We start from the raw sequence: 22,049 nt of genomic DNA, 5'->3' as shown, positions 1-22,049 counted from the left end.
CTCTGAGAATAGTAACAAAAGAAGATTTATTCTTTTCCAAGAGGGAATAGAAAACAATGCAAATGATATTTGTATTTTTAACCAGCAACTTTATAAGAAGACTGAACTGTGTCAATATATTACGAAGGAACTTGGAGACTGAGAACAAGTCATCTACAAGTTGGGCCAGGCAGAAGCTCGTTCCGAAGTTATTGTGCAAGCCTAATCTTTTCTTTTTAGTTAGATTTTCGAAAGTGGTAGGGCCAGTTAGATAACTAGGATTTAGACTCTAGACTATTTATTTTGGACTTCGAAGAGCACCCTTAGTTTTTGTTTTAGAAAATAGGGAACTTCCCTCCTACCTATAGGGTCATATAGACATTTTTCTTTTAATTTAAATAAAAACCTGAATCGTGACTCATTAAGGATGCCTAAACCCCACCCACCTGGTGCCTTCCTGGTTGCTGCTCTTTTTCCCTACTTAAGGAGCCCTCCAGTCTCTTTTCCTTTGCAGATGGGGAGCAGGTGCAAGTGGATCTAGGTCACCTGGCCTAAGTCCCACCCACCTTCTTAGCCCTGTCTGTTCCTTTTTGCTCTTAACTCTTACATCAAAGGTGTCTCTCATCCAGACGTTCGAAGCGAATGGCAGAAGAAGAAAAGGGCAATTCCTGTTTGGACCTGTTTGGGCAAGGAGGACCCAGGGCCCGAACCCCTGCTCAGACAGCAGATAAGTATACACCAACATGTGTTTACTCCCTATGTCCCCACAGGCCATCTCCACCGTCATCAGGCAATGGCAACATCAACTTCTCTGGTGCTGGGGTAAAGACAGGTGCTCTGTGGCTCACCCCCTTCTTTGTCCCCCGTGATGTCCTTGTGCCCCCTCTCCCACCACCCTGCCATTTTCTTGCCCTTCATTATGCCCCCCCCTGCTTGCCAGCTCTCTTCTTCCCTCTTCTCATCTTCCTTATGCTTTCTGCCACCCCCCTTCACATCTTTCACTACAGGAGTTGTCTCGATTCACTATTGTCTCACCATCACCGACCTGTTGCCAACGATTGGTGATTTGACCTTATGGACACATTGACATGGTGTTTCACCTTCTCAACTCTCCTGCTGGACCTCCCCAGGATCTCGCACTCAGGGTGGCTCTGAATCATGCTGTGCCCTTCTTGATTCCTTGCCTGCATTCTCTGTTCCCTGCAACATTGTGTTTTACTAAGCTCTGCAACTGTATTCACTCTGCCCTCTACTTCACTGCTCTTTTTCACTGTTTATTCTGTTCTCTCCTCATCTCCCTTCTCCCTCGCTCCCCCTGTCCTCCCTATCTTTTCTTGCACTTATTCTATCAGAATTGTTCCTTGACCTAGTATGATAGCAACAACATTTGTCTCTGCCCCTCCCATACTTGTTCTCCTCCCCCCTTCCAGCACTATCTGAAATGTCGTAGGGCCTAGTACGATAGTCGCTTGTTTTGTTCCTCTCCATCCTTCTCATCCCTTATCCCTCTCCTCTTGTAAAATTCCGGCTGCACCAGAAATGTCATCAGGCCTAGTATGCTAGTCGTCGTTCTGATTCCCATTCCTGCCTATCTGTGTCTTTGCACTTGCTCTATCTTAAATGTCGCCAGGCCGAGTATGATAGTTAATTTCACATTCTGGTATATTTCCCTTTTTCCCTCCCTTGCCGTGAAGCACTTTGAAACACATTGTGTATAGGGGCTATATAAATAAACTATCATATCATATTGTAGTTTGAGTCCTTATTCTGGTTCACCACAGTGATGACGTCCGGCCCTGCCCAAGAAGGGCCTTGCATAATTCCCAGCAAGTCTCTGAGCACAGCACCTCAGCATGGTAGTGTGAGCTTTGAGGCCAAACAGCATGCTAAGAAAGACAAAATCTGTGTCTGCTGCCTCACATTTCAAGTAACCTTGACTCTGAACCAAAAGGTTCTTGCCTCGCAGAGCCCTTTGCTTATGAAAATTGAATGGGGTTTACAGACTGCCTCTTCCCCCTAATCTTCCAAAGTGCAGACGCTTGTTTTGTTGCACATGGAACACAATGTATTTATGTGTGTGAGAGAGGGATAGGACAAGAGACAGAGTGAAAGAGAAATTAACACGGGCAGAGTGAGCTAATGACATGGGACCTGTCTGCAAGAAGCCAGTGGTGGGAGGGCAGTGTTGCAGGTTGTTTTTCCTTGTAAGACCTACTCCGATGCTCCCCTGCCTAACCGTCTCCCCTCTAAGATCTCCTACCACCTTTAACTACGCACACAAACCCCACACAGACAGCAACCACTGGCCTAGCATTAGCAAATCAACACTAACCGAGCCATGACTAACTTCTCCTCTTTAGCCCTGTCACACTCTCCCATATCAGCGATTAAGCAGACCCAAAGTGTACCCTGTGATTTAATTGCTGAAAAAAAACATCGAGGGACACTCAGTATTCTTTTTTAAACCCACTATCCAACACTTTCCCCAAATATTCTAGGGCTGGAGTTTGTTTATATAATTACACCAGTCCTATAATATGTTGGGAAGGGTGTTTAGTGGGTTAAAAAAATATTGGGTACCCCTCAATGTTTTTTCCAGCGATGAAATCACTTTTAACCACCTAATGCACTGTAGTCTACTAGATTTTGGACTCTTTCCTATTGATACCATACCCACAAGCTTCTCCGCCAAACCCAATCGAAAGCAGATTGGCACTGAGAAACTGGGTACTTCCGACTGGCACCCATCAACCCCACAGGTTTTGCATCTGCTGTTCCCACTGTCCCACTAATGAACCCAGCACCCTTTTTTCTTACAGTGCCAACCATAGCAAAGCCACCAATAGTGGCAGACCGGCACTATACAAGCGGTACATTACTTTAATTGAAAGGTGTACATAACAATGAAACATCAGATCTTAGGTTTGAATGATCAGATGTGCAATCGGGGACATACAGACAACTCAACAGGAAGGTGTTTAATTGTATCAGGGACTCTATCATTCCCCTTGTAGTGCCCAATCAGTTCACATTGTTGATGTGCAAGCATGATGTAAAACTGTCTCACTACTAAAGTTGTATTTTATCAAACATGGCTTTTTCGTTTAACCTAAACTAAAAACATTATGAGTAAATTATTCCATATTAGATGGATATTTATATCCTGCAGGATAATTTTGGAAACAAATATTACATTAATTGAAACATAAGCACAATGAATATGAAAAATAGATACAGCCTACCTTTAGTTGTATATTAGCAGAGGCAAGTTTCTTTTCTTCGGTTAATGCATATAGCTGTTCATAGTCAACTGGTCTATACTTTCGGCTGCCCAAGCCATTCTTCATATGGACTACCAATTCATCTAGCAATGCAGAAACCAAAACAGTCATAGGTGCATTCAAATATTGTTATATAGAATTTTGATGATATGATAGAAAAATAAGAAACCATCTTCTGTAGTTCAGAAGAGAATAAACATTTCTGTATTACTACATACCCCGACACCTCTACCCCTCCTCTCTCCTAGAACCCTTTTATCAATTAATTTCACCCAGAAACTAGGTGCAAGAAACATTTTGGGCAAGAACATTACATTTAGGAAAATACATATTATATTTGGTTCAAAGAATGTTACTAAAAGTTTACAATAATCTCATAAATCTGAAGGCATGTTCCTTTATACATAAAATAACTATCTGAATGCAGATATCTGAGGGGATTACACTGCCATGCTAGTGGCCGTGTAGTTATGGTTAAGTTGCTAATCCCATAGGAAGAGCACTTTTTGGGCGGTTTATAACTTCGCTCCCCCTTGATGAATCCTCAACAAACTTTGCGAAGAAAGTATATGGCCCACTCTAAATTCTTTTGTAAAGTTTGGTGAGGTTTGGTCCAGGGGGGGAAAAGTTATAGGGGGGTTCCCAAAATGTATTTTTTTCCCATAGACTTAATGGGGGAAAAATGTTGCGCACGGCTACAGCTGAAACCGCTGGACGGATTTTCACCAAATTTGCGGCAGGAAGAGCGGCTTGGTCCCGAAAGCATGCTTTTGTAAATTTGCTGAAAATCCATCCAGTAGTTCTTTTTAAACAATCAAAAAGTTGGTCTAAAAAAATTAGTGATATCTATGTCCGCTCTGCGGACACACTTCCCTGTTCGCTCCGCAGGAAAGATAACGATTGGCTAATCGGTCGCATCATGTCTGCGGACATGTGACGCGTTCGCTCATTGGATGGTGAAGAGCGTGAAGTGCGTCAGATTGTTCCGATGCACCTGCCATCTTCGATCCGTGTTTTGGTGTCCACGGACATCTCCACAAAAACATATTAAAAAACACAACATTGCACTTGTTAAACTTATCAAATACTGTCTGGGGAGGGGAGGGTTGATGAGGATGGGATATGGCAGCAAGAAGAAAAAAAGTGGTGTTTTTTTGTCACGAAAGTCATACAGTACATTTGGAGGTGTTCCACAATATAATGTGCGTAAAGTACAGGCGAAGGACTCATGTGTCTGTGTTAAAATGTATTTAAAATAACATTGAGTCAGACTGCCGCCCCCTAGAGTCTGGCATCTGAGGCAGCCACCTGCAGTGTTTGATAGAAACAGCGGCCCTGCACGTGTATGATAATATGAGTTGTCATCGATGCGTTGAGCCATGTTGTTGCAAAGTGAGAATGTATTTAGATTCTAAGTGAAGGTCACCAGCTTTGATTTTTTGGTTGCGAGCTAAGGAAACCCACGCATGGGACACAAAGTATAAGGTTCAATTTTTGACCTTGAGAGAAAGGGAATATTCCATAAGGAATGCAGTGAGAGGAGGTTTGTAATAATGAACATTTGATAAGGTTATGCATTCCAAAAGTGTGTAAGGAACATGTAAATGTAGTTCATGAAGAATCTTTGGTGTGAGCGCAGTGAGCGTTACGGTCTGACTTACGCTAAGAGAATGGAAATGGTCAATATAATCTAAGTTTGATTTTGATGACTGTATACCGGAACGAGCATTAACTTATTATTATCTGAAGATTAATTTTGGCAATGTAACGCAAGTACTATCTTTCTGTGTGGTTGTTTTTTTTATGTGGTTATGGGGAGTGCAGGATCTAGATGCATGTAGACTATCACTAGGTTCACCCAGGTTCAATGCTAATATTTCATTAAAATGTCATGTATGACCATATCGAATTGTGTATCAGTTTCCACGTTGTTTTTGTCTTTGTTCAGATTGTTTGATGTGTGTGCTAATCATTAGTTTAAACTCTATGCAGAATTAAAAAGTCAATAGATATATTGTAATAAAGTTTGGGTATTGATACACATTTTCTGTTATGTTTTCCAAATAGCTACATGCTGCCTTACTGCGATTGCCATAAATTCCAGATGCTGACTGATGGCTTCTTCAATTAGCAGGTGCACGTAGTTGTCAACGGTTGGATCACAATGACTGTTTTTTGGGACGATCGCCCAGGGCCAATGTGCCCGTACGCTGCACTAGCGATTAGTTGTAATATAACATCCTTTACGGTGGTCTAGCCCCAAGTTGATGCAGAAGCCCTGGAATTCACTGTGCGACCCAAGTGCTTCTTTTACTGGAAACAAACACCTTGTGTACGTAAAAAGAACAACGCGTGACTCACGATAAACATTTTGGTTCACGAGCGAAGAAACAAATTTGCAATTTGATTCAATATGGCAATAGTCGGATGTTCTCGGAGCGTTTATTGTGAAATAAAAGTACTTTACAAATTGTACAGTGTTGTTGTTTTCTTTTAAAGTATGGTTTTATATTACGAATTGTGACGTGCTGTGTTGTGAGTCGATGTGTGTTGATTTTTGGGTTCTGCGTCACGTCATGTAGGTGATTATGGGTGCGTTTGGCTACGCTGACGAGGAACGTCATTGATCAAGGTGGAGAATATCACTAGGTTTGGTGATGTGAGGGTCAGGGGCGGGGCATATGATTTAGTGACGTCAGGGCAGTTAACCTTAGGCCGATTCAGCAATGGATAAGATTAGCACAAGATGGCCGCACCTTGCTGCCAGATTTCGCATGTTTATAAAAGAGGAAAACGAAGGTAAGGTGCATTGGAAATGTTTGTGCGACAGATCAACGTATGTATAAAAATACATGCCCGAACCCTCGGGACAATAATATTTTCTGAGCATTGCACTTGTCAAACTTATCAAATAATCTCTGGGGAGGTGAGGAGTGATGTTTTGCATGTTTATAAAAGAGGAAAACTAAGGTAAGGTGCATTGGAAATGTTTGTGCGACAGATCAATGTATGTATAAAAATACATGCCCAAACCATCGGGACAATAATATTTTCTGAGCATTGCACTTGTCAAACTTATCAAATAATCTCTGGGGAGTTGAGGGGTGATGAGGATGGGGTGGGATATTTCTGACCTGATTTCGAATGAGTTTACAAAGTTTGGTGGGATTTTGTGCAGAGGGGGCAAAATTAGAGGGGGGGTGCTAAAATAATGTAAAGGCTTATAAATGAGGTGTCATTTCTTGAATCTATACTTCTTTTGGCAAACTGATAATAGATATAGATATAACTGTTTTTGCAAAGTTTGGTGGATTTCTGTCCAGAGGAAGCAAAATTAGAGGGGAGGGTCCCAAAATAATGTAAAGGCTTATTGAGAAATCTACACAAAGGTTTGCAAAAAGATTATAGATCTAGATAAAAATGTTTTCGTAAAGTCTGAATGGATTTTGTGAAGTAGGGGTAGGTTATATGACGATTGTATGTGCATTCATTTGACACTTTTGAAAAAATAAAACGTGGGTGCATTTCCAGCAAACTTGCGTAAGGCGCATTGGCAAGGATCTACAAGCATGGTTTTGCAAATGTGCCAGTGTTTTGTTATTTGACAAGTGTCATGATGTAGTTAAAAAAAATAGCGGTATGGCTTTAGTGACTGAGGGGTAGCCTGTGGCCATGGGCAGTGGCCAGATTGTCCGGGTCATGGAATAAGGTCATGATCCAGACAATCTGGGTACTGGCCATGACCATAAGGGACAAAACATAGGAGTAAAGTGGGCATGTGCACCTGAGACTGGCTTTGTGGTAAAGTTATTCGAAATTAGGATAGACTTGAAAGGGAAGAAAAATGTGCTTGTGGTAATATGGTCAAAGGGTTCTCTTTTTGCCTTCTGCAGGCTGCCATGGAAAGCGAAGAGGGGCCCAGTATGCAATACCCGCCTTCCATTTCCATGGTGGCCATCTTGTAAAAGGATTTTCCTTCCTAAACCGGGACGCCACAGGCGTCCCGGTGTAGGATGAAAAAAATCCTCTTTTTTTGTATCCCGTGTTCCCGCTTTGGAAACCTAGACTGCTAATGGCCTTCACCCCCCATTTCAGGGGCTGGAATGGGGGGATAATGGTCCAGAGACCTAGTTATCCATCATCGCTTCGCTTAGGCTGATAACTTGAGCTGCTGGGCCGGTATACACCGTTCCAGTCCCTGGAACGGAGGATGAACACCCCAATATTCCCATTAGCATAACACAAAATGCAAATGCAAATGTTGGAAAATCTTATTGAGTCTATGTACTTTACTGAGAAATATAAAGTAGATGGAGTCTATGCGTTTTATTTTTAGTTCTATTTTTAACTGTGAAAGGTGGTTCCTAAAGGAACATTTATTTTGTTTTTGGATGGATTTTTCTTGGCAGGAGAGTTTAGAAGGAAAGGTGGAGAGGGAAATGAGGGAAGAGGCACTAAACACTAATATGGAGGGGCAGGTGGACAGGGGTAAATGTTGCACGTGTGTTATTTCTAAGGTAGGGGGCAGTGTTTGTTATGTTCCTTGATTACAGCAGTGGTGGTGTCTCTTGGGGAGAAGGGATGGCCTTAGCTGATGCCATTTTAAGATAAATAGCGGTTTTGCTAAATGTATGTACTGTCTACTAGATTCTTAATGGATGAGTAGGAAAAGGTGTTAGAGATTTGCAAGGGAAATTTTGAAGTTGAAAGTTCCTAGATCAGTAGAAAATGCAGTTCCAAACTGTCCGCGAAGCACAGATCTTATTGTGAAGTGTGTACGGGTTCTCGGACACGTCATCATGCTGCGCGCCAGCATATGGTCATGTGGCACTCTCCGGAAGGTCTGCAATGAAGTCAGATGTTCGTAGACATTATGGTTAAGTTACACTAATAAAAACCTATGAAATTTAGTAAAAAAGCTTTGTTAAAGGGACGTTATGGTTAAGTTGCGCTACAAAAAACCTATGAAATGCAGTAAAAAAAACTTTGTTAAAGGGACGTTATGGTTCAAAGTAAAACCAAAAAATTCGCTAGTTATGGTAAGCTAAGAAACCATAACTCACGCCACCAACGTGCATTGTTAAGACTAACACCCTTTGAACCATAACGTCCCTTTAACAAAGTTTTTTTACTGAATATATATATATTACACGGCCTGCGGTAGCTGCCCTGCAGTTATGGTTAAGTTGCTCAACTCATAGAAAGTGCACTTTTTGAGCGGCTTATAACTTTCCCGTGCCCCAGAGGAGTCCCCACCAAACTTTGCAAGAAGAGTATATGGCCCGGTCGGAATAATTCTGAGAAAGATTGGAGCAGTCTCAACCAGGAGGGGAAAAGTTATAGGGGCAGGGGGTCCCAAAATATGTGGAAATCCTCTGCTCAGGAATGGCAAAAAAGTTCTGCTCGCCGCCTACAGCCCAAACTGCTGGATGGATTTTCCGCAAATGTGCGTCATGAGCGACGGCTTGGTCCCGAAAGTGTGCTTTTGTAAATTTGGTGCAAATCTGGGTATTACCCAAATTGTTCGAACACAATTGTTCGAATTACCTAATTGACCGAAAGTCAAGGGTCCGAATTGACCTTTGCACAATTGACCGCATATCTATATATCTATATATATATATTTATATATATAATGGGGGTTGCGGGGGGGTTTCCCCCTGCATATATGTAACAATTGACCTTCACAATTCGGTCAATTGTGCAAAGTTCAATTGTAGTTCGAACAATTCGTATACAACCCAAATCCGTCCATTAGTTTTGTAAAAAACAGCAAAAAGTAGGTAAAATAAATGTTGTGATATCTGGATCCGGTCCACAGACTCACTTCCCTATTCGGTCTGCAGACACCCCTCTGGACCAATCAGGGCCCAGCTTCATGTCTGCGGACATTGGACGTGCCCGCTGATTGGATGGTGAAAAACGTGAGCTGCGTCAGATATTTTGAAATGGTCGCCAGGTTGGATTTGCAGACAGCCACCATTGTCCACGGACATTGCGGTAAAAACATTTAAAAAACACAACACTGCACTTGTCAAACAAATGAACCAATCTCTGGGGAGTTGAGGGGATGGTATATGGCCATAAAATATTTGAAAGGCTTATAAGTTTGGTGCTATTTGATGAATCTGCACAAACATTTGCAAACATATTTTAGACACAGATCTTAATGTTTTTGCAAAGTTTGATGGGATTTTGTTAAGAGGGGGCAAAATTCGAGGGTGGTCTCAACATTTTTAAATGGCTTATAATTTTGTTGGCGTTTCACAAATGTGCACACCATGTTTTCAGAAAGATTATAGACCCAACCTTGAATGTTTGTCAAAGTCTGAATGGATTTTATCAAGTGGGGGCTAAGTTATATGACTATTTTATGTACATACATTTTGACACTTTTCAAAAAATAAAACATGGACGGATTTGCAGCAAATTCATGCAAGGAGCATTGGCAAGGACCTGAAAGCATGGTTTTGCAAATGTGTCTGTGTTTTATTTTTTGAAAAGTGTAATAATACAGGTAGAGAAAATAGTGATATACCTTTGGTGACTGAGGTATAACCTGAGGGACCAGCAATGGGGTTAAGGTTGCATGGCCACCAGGGACTGGCTATGTGGTAAGACATAGCCGGACAGGATTGCAAGAAGCATTCGCGAGGAGCATCAGCAAGGATCTCAAAGCATGGTTTTGCTAATCTGTCCTTTGTTTTATTTTTTCTAAAGTGTCAAAATTTAAGTACAAGAAATTGGGATATAAATTTGGTGTCTGGGCAATTGGCCTGGCCCTTAGCAAGGACAAATGTGTACTCTGAGTTGATTATTCGGGCATTGAGCATGGCCAAAGCCCCAGGTTTGAATGGGAAAAAATATTCTGCTTACGGCTACAGCCTGAAGTGCTACACTGGATAACAACAAACCTGTGCAAGAGGCTTCAGCAAGGACCTGAAAGCATGCTTTTGCAAATCTGTCTGGTATTTTATTTTTCCAAAGTCTCCAAATGTAAGTACAAACAATAGTGATACAACTTTGGTGCATGGACAGTGGGCCTGGCCCTCAGCAAGGACGAATGCCTACTCTGATTTACTTATTGGGGCATGCAGCATGGCCGAAGCCCTAGGTTTAAATGGGAAAAGAAATTCTGCTTGCGGCTGCAGCCCGAAGAGCTGGACAGGATTGCGGCAACCCTCCACGAGGAGCATCAGCAAGGACCTGAAAGCATGCTTTTGCAAATTTGTCCTGTGTTTCACTTTTTTGAAAGTGTCAAAAAATAAGTACAACAAATAGTGATCTAACTTTGCTTGCTGGGCAGTGGGCCTGGCCCGCGGCAAGGAGAAATGTCTACTCTTATTTGCCCATTGGGGAATGCGGCATGGCCTAAGCCCATGCCCCATGGATTGTGGAAACTGGCCATGGCTGCAAGCCATTTGTCAAATTATGAGGGTATAGTGGACACTGAAATAGGTTGCAGGGTAGGTTCAGTTGATAACAGGGGCGGTTTGGTGGGGCTGGGGTCATGGTCGAGCCTCATGCAATTTAACCATTACTTGCATCCCCAGCATGCGCTGCTGATAACGACACACATCAGTATGCATTGCTAAAAATATGTTTGTTAAAGGAGGTTTGCAGTTCTTTCATATATGTTAAAAGAGGAATTATTAATAACTTATATACAGTGATGTAACTTCAAGAAACTCCCGCCTCCTCCTCCCTGCCTCTTCTCACCTATAGCGGGCATCGACCGCAGAGCGCGGTGCCCGTGTGTCCTGCCCCCCTGCTGGGGGCGCCCGCTGCGCAGCGAACGGCCGACCGCCTGAGGCGGGACTCTTCTATCGGCTGCGGCGGCCCCCCCTCGGAGTGCGCCGTCCCACGGGCGGCCACCGCGGGGGCCTACGCTGGAGCGCGCCCCGACTCCTTTCCTGGCCGCCAGCGCCGGAGTGCTCGCCTCGGCACGGCGTGAGGCGGCTGGGCTGGAGCATGGCTGCCCCCGAAATACGTGGCCCACGATCCTGGGCTAAGGACCGTTGCATCCAGGTGAGGAGCGGGGGGGCCGCGCTGTTGTGCTCGCGGTTCCCCTGGCCTGGCCCTCGTCTCCGTGCCTTGCTGCCTCAGAGAGCCCGGAACCTCTCACTCCATCCTGGGACGAGGCACAATACCCTGACTGCCTGTCCCTGTGAGGGCCTTCAAGGATTCTAGACATTGGACACCTCACTATTTACCATCACTAGGACCCCAGACTGCACTAGTGTCCCCCCTTACGTGAGTGGCTCGCGACTGAGGAACCCTTGGACTGATGGTGTGCCTGGCCTACATTTCCCCCCCCATTCCATTGGAGGCTCCTGACCAACTGAATCTACACAGAGCCCCCTGAGTGAACCCTTGCGCAGCAACTGCTACACTTTCTTGTCAGAGGGCTACTCGCTTTTGTGGGCTGGCAGCCTCCCCCTGTTGGCCCCTGAATGGTCCCGTACTCTCTATCTGGCTGCTGCCACCTTGCCTTCTTTGCTACCATAATCTGCCCATACCATTGCCACAAGCGCAGTGCCCGTCATCAGCCATCGCCTTGATCCCATGACCATCCGCCTTCCTCTAATTGCTGCAAATGTGGGCCCCTGCCTCACCTGAGACTGCATTGGCAATGTCTAACAGATCCAGAGGGACCTCGAAGGGGGAGCCATGGACAAATTCACTAAGACCGTCCCGAGGACGGAACCTGGCCACACATCATCCCTGCAGGAGGAACCAGAGCCTGACCCTCATCCCTGCGCAATGGCCCCCGATTTGACTACGCTTATGGAAACTATTGCCAAAAATGTCGCCTCCTTCCATGAGAAGCTAGACGACATCAATGCCAATGTGGCCTCCTTAAAAACACGAGTGGACCAAGCGGCTACCAGGATAACTGATGCTGAAAGTAGAATATCAACAAACAAAGATGACATTCAAGTCCTGCAGAACACAGTTGCCACCTTGTCACGCGGCATGAAAAGTGTGAAAGCAAAGTGTGACGACTTGGAATCGCGCTCTTGTAGAAACAACCTGAAAATTATTGGGGTTCCGGAAAATGCCCTGAAAGGGCGCATGGAGGACGCCGTTGAAACCTTGCTCAGAGATCTCCTCGGCAACCCGGCCCTCTCGCCCTACTTTACAGTCGAATGCGCCCATCGAGCTTTGTCACCACGCCCCAAACCAGGCGACATCCCAAGGCCCATCATCGTCAGGATTCTAAATTACTGAGACAAAGACCTCATCCTCTGCCTGGCGTGTGAGAAGGGAGACCTACGCCTTGAGGCCAATACCATCAGGATTTTCCCGGATTTTTCAATAGCGGTACAACAGGAGAGGCGTTAATTCCTCGGGGTCAAGAAATTGCTTAGGGAACTAAGTGTCCCGTACGCCATCCTGTTCCCCGCACGACTCAAAATCACACACAATGGCAAATTGTACTTTTTTTACTGTGCCTGACGAGGCGTGAAATTTATTGAAACGCATATCCCGCTTCATGATCCAACTGGTGGCCGCACTGACGAAGATTGATCTAGCGTATCATACCCTAATTCGGCCTAACCCGTCCAGTAATTCTTCAACCTGAATGTGTCCATGGCAATAATGTACCGCAAACTCAGCAAACTCAGCCCCTTCTACAGGCATCCGGCTTACCCTTGGTACTTTGGACATTGATCTCCTTTCTCCGCTTGGGGCGTGGAACTGACCATGAGCCCTTGTTCCCTTTTCATTCCCATCCTGTTTTCAATGGCCTACCGACTTTGGGACCTGACATAAGATCTGTTTACCGCAGAACCTGTCTTTGACAGCCCCCGCTGTCCTACATGATGTTCAAATGGCCGCCCACACGGCAACAGCACACCTCACTGCAATTGCACTGTTTATGTTTGGTTGGGTGTTACCGCTGGTTGCCCCCGGTTGGGCCATAGTAGGGGCATATCCCTGTTGGATAGTGCCCTTTGTCCTCTTCTGCTCAGGGAGTTTGGGGGGGTGGTACATACACTGCAAGTTGGGGGGAGGGTAGTGAGGGTGGGGGGTGGTAATGTTGGAATTGTGGAACCGGTATTGCAAAAGGCAGAGACAGACAGGCAGACCACACGACATCGGGGCGCCCACTTAGAGGCTTGCTCCGGCCTATTTGTAAACCACAGCGACAGTGGTGGGATGTTCCTTAGAATACTAGAATGCCTACTACAGTGATGTCCTGGAACATCCAGGGTTTGAGTAATTACACCAAGGCGCACAAAATCATGACCTATGCCAACAGACATGGATGCAAAATACTATTATTACAGGAAACACATTCCACGGGCACCCTGACCAAATGCATGGCACCAGCATGGGGCCCCACAGATATTCCACCTCCTACTCGACCCGAGCCAGAGGGGTACGGACGATGATTCATAAATCACTTAAGTACTTACTCCACAAGAGCTATATAGACAGAGAGGGAAGGTATGTGATATTGCACTGCACTATAGCCAACAGTGAATATTTGTTAGTGAACACATATGGCCCGAATGTGGACTCCCCTGACTTTGTAGACCGGGTGGTGTCTATATTACTGGGCTATGTGGGGGTGCATATTATCTGGGGGGGTGATATGAATTTCATTTTAGACGTTAAACTGGACAGAACAGGCACAGCCCCCAGACCACTATACGGCGCGGCCCGAAGACTCCTAGTACACAGTACAACACTCGACATCCAGGATGCATGGCGAGTATTACATCCACAAACGAGCGAGTACACCCACTACTCCTCGGTGCACGATAGCTCGTTCAGAATTGACATGTTCCTTCTGTCAAGCGCAATACTGGGGAAGGTGGTGGAAACACAAATTCTGGCTCGCACCCTGTCGGACCATTCACCAATCTTGATGTCCCTGGAATTGGGAGTGCCTACTCCCACCGTCAATACTTGGAGGTTCAAGTCTTCTGCACTACAGGACATAGTGTTCAAGGCGGACATTCTTGCCGATATTCAGACCTACTTTGAGCTCAACACACCCCAGTCGACCTCCTTGGGAGTCCGTTGGGACGCTTTCAAAGCCTTTATCAGGGGAATGTCTATATCCAGGGAGGCAGGAGTCCTTAATACTATAAGAGCAGCCCTTGGCCGCTCTGAAGCCAAATTGCGTGAGCTGGAGAGGGCTCATGCGTCGTCAGTTGACCCTGCCACTCTACTCCAAATCAGTAAAGAACTCCAATTCTTTAACGAGCAGGCCACTAGGGAGGTGCATTACTTTAGCCGCCCACAGGCTGGGCGGAAATATGGGGAGGGTGATAGGCCCGGGAAAACATTGGCCGCCCTGGTCAGGCGCGAGTGGGGCCAAACTCAGATCACTTGTGTTAAGAACAACCAGCGGACAGCTTGCTGGTCCCACCAACAGATCCTGGAAGTCTTTACGGACTTCTATACAGAGCTATACTCTCAGCCCCCCGAACACAGTGAATCCTTTATGCAAGACCTCCTCGAGCAGATTCCCACAACTTGTATCTCCCCCGCAACCAGGGACCAGCTGGACTCCCCCTTCCAACTAGATGAAATAGTTGAAGCCATATCTAAGTGCCCTAAGGGTAAGGCGCCGGGCCTCGACAGACTGACTTCAGAATTTTACGTGGCCATACTAGCCCACAAACTACTTGAAGTATGGAATGAGTAATTCCGGCTATGCTCCCTTCCCCCAACACTACGTGAGGCCGTTATAACGGTTTTACTTAAACCCGGTAAGCCCAACGATGTGTGCGGATCGTACAGGCCCCTCTCGTTAATGAACTTAGACACCAAAGTTTTTGCTAAAGTGATTGCCAATCGCTTCCTCCCGGTCATGTCATATATGGTCCATGATGACCAATCAGGCTTCGTGCCTGGGAAGTCCACATCCCATAGCATTAGGAGGTTGTTCAATGTCATGTCCCGTATTGACCAGGGGGCGAGTGCAGTTGCAGTTACACTAGATGCCCAGAAGACATTTGACATGGTGTCCTGGAAATAAATGTGGCTGGTGTTGGAAACCATGGGCATAGGGCCTAACATGTTGGCATACATTAAGTTACTCTATACCTCCCCGGTGGCCAGGGTCCGTGTCAACTCCCAGACATCAGGCCTGATCCCCCTTTTTAGAGTTACCCGGCAGGGCTGCCCGTTCTCCCCAATCCTGTTTGCCCTGGCAATAGAGCCAATGTCGGACTACGTAAGGAAGCGACATTCACGCAAAGGCATACAGCTGAAAGACTCCCCTGAAATTATTTCGCTCTATGCTGACGACATACTGTTGTTTATAAGAGACCCGGCTGTTCACCTTGACCCAATCTTGCGCGATATTACCCATATAAGTACACATTCTGGGTTCACTATAAACTATACTAAATCAGAAATCTTTCCCCTCACCAGCTCCACGCTACAACCTGCCACTGAGTACTCGCTCCGCTGGTCCCCGGATGGGATCAAATATCTGGGAGTCCAGGTTTCCCTGACCAAAGACACATTTCTGTCAGACAACTACCTAGCTGCGGCAGAGCAAGCCGAAGCCAAGATGGCGCGCTGGCACACCCTTCCACTTTCAGTGGCTGGGAGACTCTTGTTGGTGAAAATGATTTTGCTCTCCAAATTACTGTACATATTTAGCTATGTCCCTATATGGCCTGGGAAAAGATACTTCATAAACTTACACAAGCTGTATGCCCAATTCCTATGGCACTCTGGTGCTGTACGTAAAAAATGGTCAGACATGACACTCCCCTATGACAGAGGGGGATTCACTGCCCCGGACATGCTGCGGTACTGGATCGCAGCACAGGCGCAGTTCGCCTCCTATTGGTACCGAGGCCCGCCCCCACCTCGTCCCCATGTCAAGCTGGAAACATTGGCATCAATGGGCACCAACATAATGTCCTTAATTCTACACCAACACTACGAACCTGATTCACCCATCGACCCGGTCCATGACACGGTGCAGGCCTGGGGCCGGATATTCGTGATCTGCCCCGAACAACGGCCATACTACAAATGGCTTCCCGCCTGGAGATTCCCCGGGCTGGAACCCACATTCGACACAGCACTGGCACGACACCGGGAAGACCTGGGATATCACGCCCTAACTGACTTCTACCCTGGAGGGCAGTTCATAACGCCACAAACGTGGAAACCGGGCCACTCGGGCTCCTCACTGGAATCCTTGCAGTTCTATAGACTCCGCGCTGCCTTCAGAGATGCATGGCCTGATTTTCCCGATGAACCCTCGGACTCCCCTGGGATTGCCTACATCGCCAATTCGGGAGGTGCTCGTGGGGTGGTATCTTCACTGTACAAGCTCTTACTGACCACTGGCCCCCTCTGACCCTCCAGGGCCCGAGACAACTGGGCGTCTGAGCTTGAGTTGGGGCTAACTGACAACCTATGGGAGAAGATGTGTTCTCATATCAATAGGGTCTCCTTAAACTTCCGCTATCGAACTATACAGTATAAGTTATTAAATAGGCTGTACTACACCCCGCGCAGGATCTCCAGCTTTGCACGAGCTGACCCACGACCTTGCCCCCGCTGCGGCGCGGAGGGAGCTGACCATCTACATATGTTCTGGAATTGTCCAGGCCTGACTGCATTCTGGGGCAGGGTTTTGGAAACATTATCTGAAATTACTGACTCTGTGGTTGACACTGACCCGTTGGGTGTTCTGTTTGGGATATGGCAGACTGAGGGAGCTAAGAGCATGGCTAAGTTCCTGAATATTGGCTGTATAGTGGCTAAAAAATGTGTTTTGCAAAACTGGAAGAGTCCCACCCCCCTTCGTTCCAGAAATGGTTAAATCTGCTCACGTTGTCCCGAAACTGTGAAGAAGAGTTTATTGAAATGATCCCAGCTCGCTCCCGCCTCCGAAACATATGGTCCGCCTTCAATAACTACTTGAATGGCTTAGATGACACCTCCACAGTAGACGATTCCCCCCAGCCTCCTCCTTAAAAAACCTGGGAACTTATTGCCCCGCGATGTTTCATTCCCCCCCATGATGTCACTCCATTGTTTCTGTATATCCCTGTATTCACTCATGTATGTACCTAATGCTTTGTCTGCTCTGATGTATGTATATGCTTTATGCCTCTGCCGATGAAAAATAAAAGTTTAAAATTTTGTTTTTTTTAAATGTTGCTAAACTCATAGGAAGAGCACTTTTTCGGCGGCTTATAACTTTGCTCCCCCTGGACGGATCCTAACCAAACTTTGCAAAAAAAGTATATAGGGGCAGCTCTGAATTTCTTTGCGGAGTTATAGGGGGCTCCCAAAAATATTTTTTTCCCATAGACTGAATGGGGAAAAACTCTGCGCACTGCTACAGGTCGAACGGCTGGACGGATTTTCACCAGATTTGCACCAGGAGCGGGGGCTTAGGCCAGAAAGCATGCTTGTGTGTGTTCGGTGGAAATCGGACTGCTACATTTTTTGCAAAACACTGAATTGTACATCCCCAAAAATGTGTGATATATGGGTCCGCTCGTAGGACCCATTTTCTTGTTCGCTCCGCGGGCAGAAGTGTCATTGGATCGCAGTAAGGCGTGGTGTCAGAGAAGTTTGGCCGCGGCTGGTGGTTGGCTGGAGGGAAGCTTGCATTCTGTATCGGAGGACAGTACGGCAGCGGAAGGGTCTGGGAAATGTACCGTACGCATTGTGTTGGCGGCAATAAGGGAGGGAATGGCTGGGGGAGTGAGAAGTAGTTTATATGTGACATATGTAGGCTAGTATTTTCTTTGGGGATTGGAGGTAGCTGTCGTAACGGTCCCTTAGCTTCTGCCACGACCTGTTTGCGGCAAACTCTTTTTGTGGTGAGTGGTGGCAGGTCATTTTCAGATGGGGAGTGAATTGCTCAGGACATAGGTTGGGTAGCGGTGCATGGGTGAATGAAGGTGCGGTGGGTCTGTGGAAGGATTACACTATTGGGTGCATAGCCGAAGCCCGTAGCCCGAAGGCTGTAGAGCATGCACTGAGGAGCATAGGGCTGCAACATACACACCGCAGGAAGCCATGTTTGAGTCTGAATCCTGTACATGGTGGTGCTTGCACAGTGCAGTGTGTGCAGATTGGTTGTAGTAGCGTTAGTGCTGCAAACTGACTGCGGGTAGGTTGTCAGTGACACAGTATTGTCTGAATGCAAGTGGGTACGCCTATAGTATGTGAATGAAAGTGTATAGGGGTACAGGAGAGAGTGTTTTCTTTCCACATTGTGTTAACTGTTGCAATTTTTTGCTGCATAGCTACATGGTGCGCAGGTTGTGTAGGACTGCTGGTGGCAGTGGTGTGTATGTCGATGGTCGTAGTTGGTGAAATGGTGAAATGCATGGTGGCATTACGTTGCTGTAGGTATGTTGAAGGCCTGTGCTGTGTGCAGAATTGTTGAAGTAGGCCGAATGTTGTGAAAATGTTGGGGATAGTGACACAATATTTTGTGAATGGCTGTGGGTAGAGGTGGTGGAGGATGTGGTATTTTTGTGCATTCTGGTAAGTGCGACCTGTGTTCGTTATTGGGTGTTTTATGGTGCGGGGGAGTTGGGGTGAAGTGCTGCTACCTATGTGTGGCACGTTTGTGCAGAATCGTAGCTGCCCACATGGCCATTATGTTAACTGTTGCCATTTGTTGCTGCGTAGCGCCATGGCGGTGTACAGGTTGGTAGGAGTGTTGGTGGCAGTGGTGTCTATGTGGATTGTCGCAGGTGCTGATATGGAGACATGCATGGTGGCATTACGTTGCAGTGAGTGTGTTCAAGGCCTAGACTATTGGATGCATGGCCGAAGGCCATAGGCCATGCATTCAAGAGCCTAGACCTTGAGGACACGCACAGCAGTAATGCATTTTTCAATGTGCATGAGTTAGAGGGTGGTGACAGGTAAGGAATGGGTGTGGAGCACATTTAAGCAGTTATAAGCCACTGTTGCAAACATATTGTAGGTAGGTTGGCAATGGCACAATACTATGTGCATGGTATTGGTTACGCCCATACTATGTGATTGAAAGTGCACAGGGATGCAGGAGAGAGTGTCCTGTTTGTACATTATGGTAACTGTTGCAATTTGTTACTGCACACCTCCGTGGCGGTGCCCTGTGGTTGGAGATGCTGCAGTGAAAAGTCACACGGTGTGGGCACTTGGTGCAATGCATGTATACTGTCAGTAGGTTACAGGGTTACAGGGTATGGTTGAAGGTCAGCTTATATGTGCTTCAATAGTGTGCTGTGTGAACAATGCTTGCAGTATGGGCAATGTTCTAAACATGTTGTGTTTACGTTGCCAGTGAAACAATCCTTTCTAAGTGGAAGTGGGTAAGACAATAGTATCTGAATGAAAGGGCGTAGGGGTGCCGAAGACAGTGTAATGTTTATGAATTATGGTAACAGTTGTATGTAATGATGTGTATGTCCATTGCGGTGTCGAGGTTGATTAGGAGTGCTGATGCCAGTGGTGCATATGTGCATAGTGCTAGTTGGTTATATGCATTGTTGAATTACAGTGGGGGGAATGTGTGCAAGCAGCAGACCCACCGGAGCAATGCAGGTTTGGCAGTGTATGAGGCACAGGGTGGTGATCTTTGGAGAATGCGTGTGGAGCACATTATCGACGTGCTACAGCAGCACAAGTGAGTTGCAAAGCATGTATTATGCATTCTATGGTTGTGGTGATAGTTGGAACATGCTACAGTATTTGGTGTGCGGCAGGAGATGGTGCAGTGAGAAGTTGGGTAGTGTGGCCACAGGGTGCAGTGTGTACGTAATGGGAGTATGGAAGTGGGTATGGTTGAAGGCAGTTTATATGTAGTTGATTAATCTGCTCTGTGCAGATTTATTGAAGTAGGCCCAATGTTGTAAAGGTGGTGTGCATAGGTTGGTAGTGACACAATAACGTGTGAATGGTAGTGCGTAGGGGTGCTGCAGGCTGCGCTATGTTTGTGGCTTCTGCTAAGTGTGACATGTTTTCGTGAATGGGTGTTTTATTGTTTGGGGAGGATGGGTAGAACTCCTGCTACGTATGTAACATTTGTGCATAATGTTAGGTGGCCAAATGGTCGCTTTCTTGGATGTGTAGTGTTGAGGTGGGTGTGGAAAGGGTTGCAATGCTGTGTGCATACCTAAAGGTGTGCTGGGGGCTGTTAGGATGTTTGTGGATGCAGCAATAGTGCCTTCTTTAGCAGAAGTTTCTGATGGAGGGGCTTTGCAATCAAACGGAACATGTACTGAGTATTTAACAGTAAAAAAGGAGACGTGTATAGAAATGACAGCGTGCAATGTAGAGGTTATGTATGTGATTGGTACATGCATGTTTTGAAATGTGACAGCACCCAATTTGGGGAGTGCTGCAAAAAGAGATGGTGTAAAGGGAAAAAGTATTATCAGAGCTTTACTGGGCCGTGGCCCTCACTGTAGATGGGAATGCGCACATGCACATCTCCCATTATGAGCTGGGTGGAAATGGAAATGTAATTGTGGGAAATAGGCAATTAGGTGTTTAAGGCGGGTTCATAGGAAGGGGTGGTAACATTTTGTCACAATACTGTGTCGTGAGGGTGGTCGACATGGAGAGACGCACAGTGCTTATCGTCAGTGATACCTTTGTGCGCCATCTGCACAGGTGTTGCGTGCAAAGAGGTGATGCTGGTAATTTCAGTTTGGAAGGAGTGGATGCTTTCTGGGCCTGTCAGGGTGACTGCAGTTTTGGCGGGATGGTTCCCCTTTGCAGATATGTGGCGTCCGTCACGAACGTGGACTGTGTTGTGGTGCACTATGGAAGTGCACATTTGGGTTACATGTCGTGTGGCCGAATAATCCGTCTACTGATGAGGGTGCTGACCGCAGTGATATGTATTTTTCCTACTGCCAAGGTGGTTTTCTCATGCATAACACCAAGAGCAGTGTGGGTCCATGACGGTGTAATTTGTCCCCAGCCAGTGGTCGGAAGGTGTGTTATAAACAGAATTATGCGTCAGTTTATGCAGACTGCTGGCATGTTCTCCACCCACTATGAGATCATGAGGTCGCAAAATATGCAGTGGTTCCGTAGAAATGGCATTTATTTGAGCACCATTGGCAATGCCGTTTTCTTTCACACTGTGCAAGAAGCGTTGACCAGAATGTTTTAAAAATGTGAGTACAGGCAAACAGAAACGCATATAAAGTGAAAATACAAAAAGAAATTGCACGCACGTAAAAAAGAAAAAAATACACTTTATACATATACGCTGGAAGACTGAATCCCCTGCCAAGTTTCATATTGTTTAACACCCACCCCCACCCCCAACCTCCACCTTCACTATCACAAAAGGGTAGTGGATTACGTGGTACTTTCAGGATGGCACGTGCCACATCCTTGGTGGCTATGTGGATGTATGCGGATGGAGAAATCGTGCATACTTTCATTGAACTTTATAGTGGACGTGCTTTGGAATGGCACGACATTTGTACTTTAAATGTGTAACGGTACATTTCAAGTGTTGTACAGCAGTGACAGTGCTCGATGATGGTGGCTTTAATGCGTTTGGTGGATGCGAGTGTGCCTATTTACCAGTAACCTAATGAAGTACAGCTGCAGAGAAGGTAGTGCAAAGGGAAGAAGGACTGTTCCAGTTTTACAGGGGTGCGGCCCACGTGCTACTTTGGGAGGCGCACATAGCAAAATCTGCCCTTTACACCACCTTGCCCAATTGCCATGGCAGCGTGGGGATTAGCCAATCAGGTACTGTGGGTGTGGTTAACAGGAAGGGGAGGTGAAACGGTTGCACATTATACTCTGTGTACAGGGGGTGGT

At 46.2% G+C, this 22,049-nt stretch overlaps 1 protein-coding gene across 6 annotated transcripts in view; it reads right to left on the bottom strand.

Moving 5' to 3' along the window:
• Positions 1-22,049, bottom strand: part of CCDC148 (coiled-coil domain containing 148) — a 1,950,480-nt gene that overhangs the window by 1,324,878 nt on the left and 603,553 nt on the right. For all 6 annotated transcript variants that reach the window (XM_069616397.1, XM_069616394.1, XM_069616398.1 and 3 more), the window contains one exon: positions 3,222-3,343. In XM_069616397.1, coding sequence (XP_069472498.1) covers positions 3,222-3,343 — 122 coding nt within the window. The remainder of the gene's footprint in view (positions 1-3,221; positions 3,344-22,049) is intronic.

The sequence above is a fragment of the Ambystoma mexicanum genome, chromosome 9 (genome assembly GCF_040938575.1).
Source record: "Ambystoma mexicanum isolate Mex_15411 chromosome 9, UKY_AmexF1_1, whole genome shotgun sequence".
Classification (NCBI taxonomy): domain Eukaryota; kingdom Metazoa; phylum Chordata; class Amphibia; order Caudata; family Ambystomatidae; genus Ambystoma; species Ambystoma mexicanum.
Note: the sequence above shows the minus strand (reverse complement) of the source record. Positions and strands in the feature narration are given on the sequence as shown.